Below are 11,762 nucleotides of genomic sequence, written 5' to 3'. Positions count from 1 at the left end.
GCGAGACTTATAAATTTTAAATCTGATTACAATTTATCTAAAAGTGTAATGAATCACATTATTGAATTGTTAACCCTAAAAAATGTTAATTTGAGAGAGTTATTTGATAAATGACAAGATTTATATTGGGAGGTGGAGATTATATATCTAGGTAAAAATTTAAATTTATGAGGTTTTTGGAATTGTTATATTTATGTAATGCAAGTTATTTTTTTATATTTGAGAACAAGGAGATCTAATCGTCCTCATATATAATACAGTTGACTTATTTATAAATAAACTTGGTTAGTCTAAATTTAAATATTTAATAGTCAAAATAGATACAATTGACCTAGTATATAATTAAATAATTAGCTATTTTATATATATATATATATATATATATATATATATTGAGAGATGTAATTAAGAAAGTTACATAAATTGTATTGTTTTTTTTATATATAAACTTAAAAAATATAATATTTTTGAGTTCACTATAAAATAATTTTGAAAAAATATTTTTATAATTAATAATCTTTCTTGAAAACATAGTTTGAAAGATTGTAATCTACTTTTTTTTAAACTAAATTAATAATAAATGTAGATGTACTATTAAAATGAGAAGGATGAAACATAATTATTCAATTAATATTATCTAATTATTAAATGTTTTAAAACTCAATATTAATTTTTTTTTATAATTTGTTCTCGTGGAAAAATTATTCAAAATTTAGTATTCACTTTAGGATTAATCATAAAATTGCTTTCAAAGTCAACTAGAGAAGAAAATAATTCAAATTTTGTATTCTCTTATTCAAATTATGAATACGTGAAAAAAAGTTATAAAAATATAATTATATCATTATTAAAATGGGACTTCATTAATAGATTAATTATTATTTTTTATAAATAATAAAGAAAAAGAAAAAGATAAAAATATAAGATTGGTGATTTGAACATAATATTTTAAAAAATAAGTTAATGCAAAAAGATATAAATGATACTCGGAACAAAAACAATATAAAAACACTATTGTTTACCTAATCATCAAACATATCCAAAACACAACGAGATTAATAAAATGAACGTAGAAAAGAAAACGTAAACAAAAAATGTTCACTAACGAAAAAACATAACATAAAATCTAACTAACGAGTTTGGAGATATTTAAAAAAAATGAACATAATCCTAAATGTTGAAGCTAGTGCTTGATAGTCTTCTGGCATAGCTGTTTGAACCAATACGCGGACATCTTAGGATATCGATCAAGGGTCTTATGGTCAACATAGACAATTCCAAATCTGGACGTGTAGCCGAGTCTCCATTCAAAGTTGTCAAGTAATGACCAAGCAAAATAGGCTTTAACATTTGCACCATCATCAACCGCGTTCTTTAAATTGCTCAAATATGTCCTATAATAATCAATCCTATGATTGTCATACAAACCATCAACAAGAGTAACATTCCCTGGATCATCCATTCCTACACACACAAAACATGTATAATCAATTCAAAACTTGTTAGGTCATATTTTTTATGCAATAATACAAGTTATCAAACACAGTTATAAATGAGATAATACCATTCTCGGACACTATCATAGATGGATTGCCGTATCGCTCCTTTACGTACATGATCACGTTGTAAATTCCCGACGGCACATTGTATAACCAAGAAGAGTGAGCCTAAACCATGTCAAAAATCAAATTGGATAATGTTAGAAAATCTATTATCTACAAAACTAAAATTAATAATCCACATTTTATTTACCCTTGGGCCAATAGGAACACCATTCTTTCCATCTACAAGAAAAACCGAAAAAAATATTAGGATACAAATTAAAATATAACTTTTAAATGAAAAAAAAATAGCCTTACATGCAAATGAAGCGTTCCAATCCATATTGTAAGCAAGAACCTCTGGTTTAGGTCGGTTGGCATCGTAATAGACATAATTTGACGTGTAATGGTTAATTCCAACAAAATCTATTGAGCCCTTCACCATTTTAACTTCTTCTTTTGTAAATTTTGGAAGTCGTTCGTCAACAATTTCTTGAAGGGTTCGAGGATACTCACCATAAGTTATGGGATGTAAAAACCTGAACAAGTTATTTAAATTTTAAAAAAAAATCTATTTTCTTATAAATAATTAATGACTAATTTTGAAAAATCTTACCATCCGATATTAAAATCTCTAGCTCGTTGGGCAGCATAATTATCGGCTTTTCCTCTGGTAAGAGGTTGATACCAAGTAAAATCTAATACAATTCCAATGCGTCCACCTTGCACTCCCTATATATATATATTAGAATCAATAGATGACATAATTAATATATTTAAAAATTACTGCAATGCAATAATATTTAGATGGAAGAAAATAAATGGAACCTGATACTCTTCTCTATATTTTTGAACCGCGGATGCATGAGACAAGAGTATATTATGAGCTACAATATAAGGTTCTGTACCAGAGTTCCCTTCAGAACAATTTCCATAAGGTTTAGAGCATCTCCCCGGTGCATGCGATCCATCATCGTGTCCAAGTTGGGCTATCACTCGAGGCTCGTTGAATGTTAACCAATTCTTAACCCTATCTCCAAATGTCATAAAACAAAACTCTGCATAATCCGTAAAATCCTTCCTGTAAAACAAAAAATTTAAAATAAACGATAAATAACTTGTAGCATAAATCACCATCAAATTTAAAAATAAATTATAGGTCTATCAATACTTACACAACTTGACGATTCAACAATCCCAAGTACTTATCTTGAAGTGCTTGCGGAAGATCGTAATGATATAAATTAACATATGGTGTAATGCCTGCATATATAAACACGATATAATATTTTTCTGTTTAATTTCATTGTTTCATTTAAATATACATTTATTAATTACCTTTCTCAACCATGTAATTGATCAATCTATTATAATAATCAACCCCTTCTTGATTAATTGCTCCGGTTCCATCTTTATGCAGAGAATTAAAACATAATGATTTTCATCGATAATCAATAAACTAAAAATAAATAAAAACTACTATATTACTTGGGAAGATCCTGGACCATGAAATTGAAAATCTATAAGCTTCGAAATTTAAAATTTTCAATAAATCTATATCCTCCTGCAAGTAATGATAATAATAATTAGCAAACAATCAAAATGATATATGTAAGATTTTATTTAATCTTTTAGTATTATTGTACATACTTTATATCGATGATATTGATCAACCGCGACATCTGCATTAGCACCCTCGGCTTCCATTCCTTGAAAATCAAAACATTAATTATTATTTGAAATTATTCTATATATGAGATTTGTAAAGTATATATAATTCTTATAATAAATTACCTGGAATTTTAACAAAAGTATCCCAAATGCATGGTCCACGACCTCCTTGATTGGCCATGCCTTCTACTTGATAAGCAGAAGTTGCTGTTCCGAAAACGAAGCCATCGGGAAAGCTTTCACGACTGAGGCCACCGGTATTGAATTCATTGAATTCTCCGGTCGGTGGAACTTGGTCGGAGTTAGCAGTTACGGGTCTCGCAGATGAAACCCTAATTGTGAATAGGAGAGTACTAATAATGAAGAAGATGATAGAATTTCTCCCCATGGTTATAATGTGACTGATCGATTGAATGATGATCATGCATGCAGGTCTTGTGCTTTAATTTATAGGCGTAGAAAATTTTATAAGTTTTTGATTTGGTCTAATATAATTTTAAATTTTGTAACGTTAGGCAGAAATATTTAACTAATTTAAAGGCGTGTTTAATTAAAATTATTTTTTTTATTTCATTTCAAAAAGTTTAGTTGGTTTAGATATATAAATCATCTCACTTTTTTACTTAAATGACGTCATTATCTTAATCACAGATATTATTTTTGTTAATTGTAAGTCAAAATTAAAAGGGAAAGAAATTTTGTTTGTATTTTTATACAAATTAAAATAAATGAAATTGTAGGTAGAAATTGATTGAAACAAATTACTTTATTTTATCAAGTTTATAAATCATATTATAAAAAATAAATAGATGATACAATTTTAGCAAATGAATTATTTTTTATTTATATATTTTCCTGTTATTTATTTGACTTTGTCAATCCTATAACGTACCTATCACCAAATAAATTTTTGAATGATTTACTTTTTTTTTTAAATAATGCAATTATTCAAAAAATAAATACATTTCTTTTCTATTTTTTTATTATTATAGAAAACAAGAATAAATCTAATTTTCTATGATCTAATAAAAATCGGTGACCTTAATCTCTTAAAAATCATTCTTATTATTTGAAATACTTTAAATGAATTAAATAAATAGTTTTATTTCATAAAAAAAATTGGTTATTTTTAATTCTAAGTTTGTTTATTAATTAAATACACCTTAATAAGTTATAATCATAAATTATTTATAAATGTTAAAAATTGATAAGCATGATAAAAATAATTAGTCACTCGGTATATTAATATTATATGATATTGGACACACAGATCACAGTTAAAAATAAAACTAAAGTAAATTGAAATTATCGACATATTACCAATATCCATTTACCTAGATACTCTAGAAAATCATCCAAAGGCTATTTTGGTCTTACCTATATATTTATAATAAGAATGAAATATATTTGTGTAGATACAATTAGAAATAACATTTATTATTTTCTGGATAAGCCAAATAATAAATTGTTATACTATATGGATAGTGGTCTCATAAAATTATATATATATATATTTTCATTCTCAAAAAACACTTAAGGACTATCTAAAATGATCGACCTAGATAAAAATAATGAATATATTAAGAATTGTTTGCATAATTTAAAATATTATTTCAATGTTTATAATTATTAGTATTATATATTGTAGGAGATCTAACAAAAAAAAAATACTTTGTTAAAAATAAAATCATTAATACTTCATAAACTTTCTTAGGATTTTAATTTTCAATATCTATATTCAATGGAATTTATATGAATGAAGATCTTTACTTTAGTAACATATTAAAAAGAAGAAAGATGAATAATACATAGCAGAAAATATATAGTCATCCTATGATAGATTACGGTTTAGCAAATAAAAAAAATTAACCTTGAACCAATCTAAAAGAATAATTGTTAATATTGATAGATTATGAGAATAATCTTTATATTAGGAATATAAAATTATTTTCATAATCTATTCACATATATTATTGAAATGGACATTCACTTCGTTCGTGAGAAAGTCCAACGGGGTGAAGTTCGTGTCTTGCATGTGCCATCCCGATACCAGATTGCAGATATTTTTACTAAAGGTCTGCCTAAGATTTTATTTGATGATTTTCGGGTCAGTCTCAGCGTTTGCAAAGCTCTTGTTTCGACTGCGGAGGTGTGATAGATTATGAGAATAATCTTTATATTAGGAAACTAATAATATAATAACGATATTATTTTATATGCCTAATATAAAATTATTTTCATAATCTATTCATATATATTATTTTATATTTTTAATATAAAGATTATTCTCATAATCTATCACACCTTCGCAGTCGAAACAGGAGCTTTGCAAACGCTGAGACTGACCCGAAAATCATCAAATAAAATCTTAGGCAGACCTTTAGTAAAAATATCTGCAATCTGGTATCGGGATGGCACATGCAAGACACGAACTTCACCCCGTTGGACTTTCTCACGAACGAAGTGAATGTCCATTTCAATATGTTTAGTGCGCTGATGTTGTACCGGATTACTAGAGAGGTAAATAGCACTAACATTATCGTAATAAACTAAGGTTGCCTGTGTAACCGAACATCTGAGTTCTAATAATAAGTTTCGGGCCCAACATGATTCCGAGACGACATTTGCAACCCCTCTATACTCTACTTCAGCACTAGACTTTGACAAAGTAGGTTGCCTTTTAGAAGACCAAGAAATCAAATTATCTCCAAGAAAGACACAGTAACCTGATGTAGATCGACGAGTATCAGGACACCCGCCCCAATCAGCATCCGTATAAGAAATAAGGGAAGTAATAGATGATTTGTATAACTGCAAACCATAATCAGCAGTGCCTTGAATATAATGGATGATTCGTTTTAAGGCATTCATGTGAGCAACTTGAGGAGCATGCATAAACAAGCAAACTTGTTGTACAACATAAGAAATGTCCGGACGAGTGAATGTCAAGTACTGTAACGCCCCACATAAAGAACGATAAAAGGTAGGATCTCCATAAGAAATGCCGGATTGAGTGCTCATCTTTCCTTTAGAATCAACAGGAGTGGAAGCTGGATTACAATCTGTCATACCTGCTTTCTTAATAATGTCATGAGCATATTTCGTTTGAGACAAGAACAAACAATTCTTGTGTCGGGTAACAACAATGCCTAAGAAATAACTCAAAGGACCCAAATCTTTCATTGCAAATTCAGTGCTAAGTTGAGAAATGACATATTTCCGAAGGGACTCTGAAGAAGCAGTGAGCACAATGTCATCAACATAAAGAAGAATGTAAGCAGTGTCATGATCATGGCGATAAATGAATAAAGAAGTATCCAATTTGCTGTGATTAAAGCCAATTGATGCAGCAAAATCAGCAAAACGTTGATACCAAGCGCGGGGTGCCTGTTTCAAACCATAGAGAGACTTTCTCAAAAGACATACATGATCAGGACGAGCCAGATCTTTAAACCCCAAAGGTTGATACATGTATACTATTTCATTCAAGTTGCCATGTAAGAAGGCATTCTTCACATCCAATTGATGAATAGACCAAGACTTGGATAAAGCAATGCTAAGAACCATCCGTATAGTTGCCGGTTTCACAACCGGACTGAAAGTTTCATCACAGTCAATCCCTTTTCTTTGAGTTTTCCCATCACCAACAAGACGAGCCTTATGTCTCTCAAAAGAACCATCAGATTTCGTTTTATGCCGAAAAATCCAAAGCGAACGAATAATATTTACATTAGACGCGGAACTAAGGCCCAAGTACCATTGTCAATAAGCGCATCATATTCTTCCTGCATAGCAATTTTCCAATTATGGTCACGTAGAGCATGTACGGGATTTTTTGGAATGGGTGATACAATTCCATGACGACTACGAGTGGCCATAGGGTGAGGGTGGGATGCTACGGGAGAAGGAGGAGTGGGAGAGTTTGAAGACTCGTTCGCAGGGTGAGTGTGAGATGTTATGGGAGAAGGAGAATAGTGGGGGGTGGTTGTGGGTTGGTGTTGGTGCTCGGGTGTGGTGAGAATTTGATGCAAGAGATGGGTGTTAAGGGAACCTGAATCATGACTCAAAAAATCGTATGTGTGAGATTTCGGAGTATGAATTTTGGAAAAAGGAAATGCTGACTCATCGAACCATACATGTTTGGCTATTATAATTTTTCGAGATGACATATCAAAACATTTATACCCCCTATGATTGGGCGGATAGCCAAGAAAAACACAAGGAGAAGACCGAGGTTCAAGCTTGTGTATTTTGGATGGTGGAAAAAGAGGATAACATAAACACCCAAAAACTCGAAGATGATAGTAGTTAGGATGCTTTTGATACAAAATCTGAGTTGGAGAATTATAACCAAGAAGCTTTGTAGGTAAGATGTTGTGAAGGTAGGTAGCCATTTCGAGAGCATGATGCCAAAAAGATGGTGGCATGGATGCATGACAGAGAATAGTGCGAACAATATTATTGATTGTTTTTATTTTTCTTTCGGCCTTGCCATTTTGAGGAGAGGTATAAGGACAAGAAAGACGGAAAGTCATACCATGTTGGTGACCGAATTTTTCAAAACGAACATTTTTAAATTCAGTACCATTGTCACATTGGAATGCCTTAATTTCTCTCTCAAATTGAGTATGAATATATGTTCGAACATGAATAAATAACTTATAGACTTGAGACTTAGAAGAGATCGGAAAAGTCCATAAAAAATTCGTGTAATTATCAAGAAAGAGAACATAATACTTATGGCCGAGAGAACTAGGAATATGGGATGTCCACAAATCACTGTGTATAATGTCAAATGGCATAGTAGTATGAGACATAGAATCGGGAAAAGACGATTTTATTAATTTACCCAAAGGACAAGAATGACAAACATGTTTAGCCTTAGGACATTGAATGAAATTACTACTACGCAATGAATTTAAAATTGCATTTCCCGGATGACCGAGACGGGAATGCCATATATTTGGAGAAATAACTGAAAAAGCTGACGGTGTGAAAGAAGAGAAGACTTGACGATCTGTGAGAAAAGGGTAGAGATTGCCACTACTATTACATCTCACTCGTTTGCTCCCCGTCTGCAAGTCCTTCACAGTAAACCCAAAAGGATCAAACTCAATGGAAACATTATTATCAATAGAGAATTTCCTAACGGAGATGAGATTTTTTACTAGTTTTGGAACATGAAGGACATTTTTTAGTTGAAGTGTGTTTTGGTGTAGAGATTTGTGACCATAACCATGAATTGGAATTTTGCTACCATCACCAACAATAATTGAATTATTATGACTATTGATCAAGGGAGAATATGACGATAAATTACCTTGAGAATTTGTCATGTGAGAGGTAGCACCCGTATCCATATAGTAGTTTGGATCAGACAATGTCATTGTGTGCATTGCTTGATCAATATTGGTTGACATGTAACCTTGAGACGATGGGCCTGACGTATAGTAAGCCTGAGGTGGTTGTGGCCCGAGGATACCGGTCTGATATGCAGGCTGACTGGGCTACGTGGCGGACCAAGGAGATGGGCCTGGTGCCTGTGATGGATATGGGCAAGGAGGACGAGCCCAAGGGCCTTGCTGCCAATATGCCCAAGGTGGAGGATACATCCATCCTGCTTGGGTCTTCTGCTGGTGCGAGGCGGTAGGACCACGCTGCGGGTTTTGCTGCTGCTGCGAGGCACCACCATTACGCTGTTGATTGCTAGAGGCACCCTTACCCTTACCGGAGCTGCCCTTTCCCTTGGTGGTTTTCCGGCCATTGCCACCATTACGTTGATTATTACCCCGAGAAGAATAATGGGAATTATCAGCATTATTTTGGGACGATAAATGTGATTGCGTGATGTGAGCCTCTACATGAGACTCAATAGAGAGATCAGCAGGATTCTCATGTTCTTCTAATTCAAGCATTGAACGAAGAGTATCAAAAGAGGGCAACGGGTTAAGATGACGAACGGACGTTCGAAAGGGCTTATATTCCTCCGAGAGGCCTTTCAAAAGTTGTAGAGCCATTCGATTGTCAGAGACTTTATCTCCAACATTCCTCAAATTATCAGCTAGAGTTTTTAGCTTAGCGCAATAAGACTTAACGCCATCAAAATGAGCAAGCTTGGTGTTTGTAAATTGCGCATCAAATTGCAAAGCTCTTGTAGATTTGTTGTTAAGAAAAAATTGCTGCAATCTGTTCCAAGCAACAACTGCCGAGTCATCAGGATCGAGGATGGAATTTAGGAGATCATTAGAAATGGTCCCGTAAATCCATTGACGAACAATGTCATCAAGTCTCTGTGTTAAAGTCTTTTCGGATTCCGTCGGAGCGGGAACCGCGACCGAAGGATTAACTGTTAGAGGTTGAATATGGTGGATCACCATATTAGCACGGCAATGAAGTTGAAAAAGGGTGGACCAGCTGTTGTATTGTTTTCCTTCATAATCAAGGGTGATAGGGATGCACGCCTTGATGTTGGAAACAATGGTGGCTGGATGAACCTTATTTTCGGCCATAGATGAAGAAGAGAGAAAAAAAAGAAACGGAAGTTAGGTTTAGAGAAAAGAAGCGGAAGCTGGGTTTAGAAAAGAAAGAAAAGAGAACCTAGGGCTCTGATACCATGAAAGAATAGGGAGAATCTTGTTTAATCTTCTTGCGCTTTACATTAGGAAAATCTCCAATATATATTACAAAAGATTAATAAAGAAACTAATAATATAATAACGATATTATTTTATATGACTAATATAAAATTATTTTCATAATCTATTCACATATATTATTTTATATGTGTCCTGATACTCGTCGATCTACATCAGATTATTGTGTCTTTCTTGGAGATAATTTGATTTCTTGGTCTTCTAAAAGGCAACCTACTTTGTCAAAGTCTAGTGCTGAAGCAAAGTATAGAGGGGTTGCAAATGTCGTCTCGGAATCATGTTGGGTCCGAAACTTATTATTAGAACTCAGATGTTCGGTTACACAGGCAACCTTAGTTTATTGCGATAATGTTAGTGCTATTTACCTCTCTAGTAATCCGGTACAACATCAGCGCACTAAACATATTGAAATGGACATTCACTTCGTTCGTGAGAAAGTCCAACGGGGTGAAGTTCGTGTCTTGCATGTGCCATCCCGATACCAGATTGCAGATATTTTTACTAAAGGTCTGCCTAAGATTTTATTTGATGATTTTCGGGCCAGTCTCAGCGTTTGCAAAGCTCCTGTTTCGACTGCGGAGGTGTGATAGATTATGAGAATAATCTTTATATTAGGAATATAAAATAATATATGTGAATAGATTATGAAAATAATTTTATATTAGGCATATAAAATAATATCGTTATTATATTATTAGTTTCCTTATTAATCTTTTGTAATGTATATATATTGGAGATTTTTCTAATGTAAAGCGCAAGAAGATTAAACAAGATTCTCCCTATTCTTTCAAATATGATAAAACATAGAAGATTTATAACAATAATTTTAAAAAAAAATTGGTCACAAATCAAAGAATAAAATATTTTGTTCACCCTAAAAAACACTCAAGTCTAACAAGAATGGAAAGATCTAATTTAGATTAGACTATCCAAAATGAGTACACTTGCATAATTTATAATATTGTTCCCTGTTTTTCATTAGGTCTAATAAAAGAAATTTACATGGTCTATAAGTAAAAAAATGAAGAGTACTCTACTAAAATTTTGATTGTAATTGCCAAAAATAATATTTTAAATTTTTTGGTAGGTTCAGTTTCATTGTGTTGTTGATCTCTCCTTTAATTATTATTGTATAAATAATTTGATAGACTTTTGCTATTTTTATATTATTTTATTATTATATGAAATCAACTATAAAAAAAAAACTTACGGCGACACTTAAAAAGTTTTTTTTGCCAATTTTTAAAAGCGTCGTCAAAAATATTACTGACACTTATTAATGAATCGCCGAAAGCAGGTGGCACAAGTTTTAACAACGCTTATTTAAGCGTCGGTACTACTAATTTAAGTGTTGCTGAAAGGGGTTGTTTAACAACCCTTATTTAAGCGTTGGTAACAGTAATTCAAACGTCGCCAAAAATCTTGTTTATTTTTAAACTATTTTTTTTTAATAATTCTTCTAAAATTTTATTTATTTTTATTTATATTTCTATATTTTTTAAGATGATCTTTAATATTTTTTTTATAAATTGAAAAATTAAAGAAAAACAAAATTTCAAAAATAATAAAAAAAATAAAAAAATTAAATAAAAAAACATTAATTAGTTAACTTACTACTAATGTTATATTTATTTATATAAAATACATTAAATTTCAAATAAACAATTCCTTCCTTTCTGTCACACATTCAAACAAGATAAAGATTTAAGATTTGGTGAACGATTTGAATGCTTACTTGAGTATAGTTGCCTCAACTTCTATTAATGTATCCACACAATTTCTTCAACTTGCTTCTCAGCTTCTATTAGTAATGTTTAATACCTGAAATTGACATTGAAATTAGAATTGGAGGATCCAATTCCAATTCTTATGTTTGTTAAACATTTTAATATTAAGA

General features: G+C 31.5%; 2 protein-coding genes across 2 annotated transcripts; both read right to left on the bottom strand.

Moving 5' to 3' along the window:
• Window positions 1-1,183: 1,183 nt before the first annotated feature.
• On the bottom strand, window positions 1,184-3,600 carry LOC124917032 (beta-glucosidase 44-like). The gene is made up of 11 exons (XM_047457634.1): window positions 3,336-3,600; window positions 3,192-3,250; window positions 3,030-3,105; window positions 2,880-2,951; window positions 2,717-2,804; window positions 2,370-2,622; window positions 2,158-2,273; window positions 1,860-2,080; window positions 1,753-1,784; window positions 1,565-1,667; window positions 1,184-1,464 (listed from the first exon to the last, which is right to left on the bottom strand). The coding sequence occupies exons 1-11, from the start codon at window positions 3,598-3,600 to the stop codon at window positions 1,184-1,186; spliced, it is 1,566 nt and encodes a 521-aa protein (XP_047313590.1).
• A 5,119-nt stretch (window positions 3,601-8,719) lies between these two features.
• On the bottom strand, window positions 8,720-9,721 carry LOC124916760. The gene has a single exon (XM_047457555.1). It carries the CDS (start codon window positions 9,719-9,721, stop codon window positions 8,720-8,722), a length of 1,002 nt encoding a protein of 333 aa, XP_047313511.1.
• Between the last annotated feature and the right edge of the window lie 2,041 nt (window positions 9,722-11,762).

The sequence above is a fragment of the Impatiens glandulifera genome, chromosome 1, assembly GCF_907164915.1.
Source record: "Impatiens glandulifera chromosome 1, dImpGla2.1, whole genome shotgun sequence".
Classification (NCBI taxonomy): domain Eukaryota; kingdom Viridiplantae; phylum Streptophyta; class Magnoliopsida; order Ericales; family Balsaminaceae; genus Impatiens; species Impatiens glandulifera.
The sequence above is the reverse complement of the archived record's forward strand: the minus strand, read 5'-3'. Positions and strand labels throughout refer to the sequence as shown.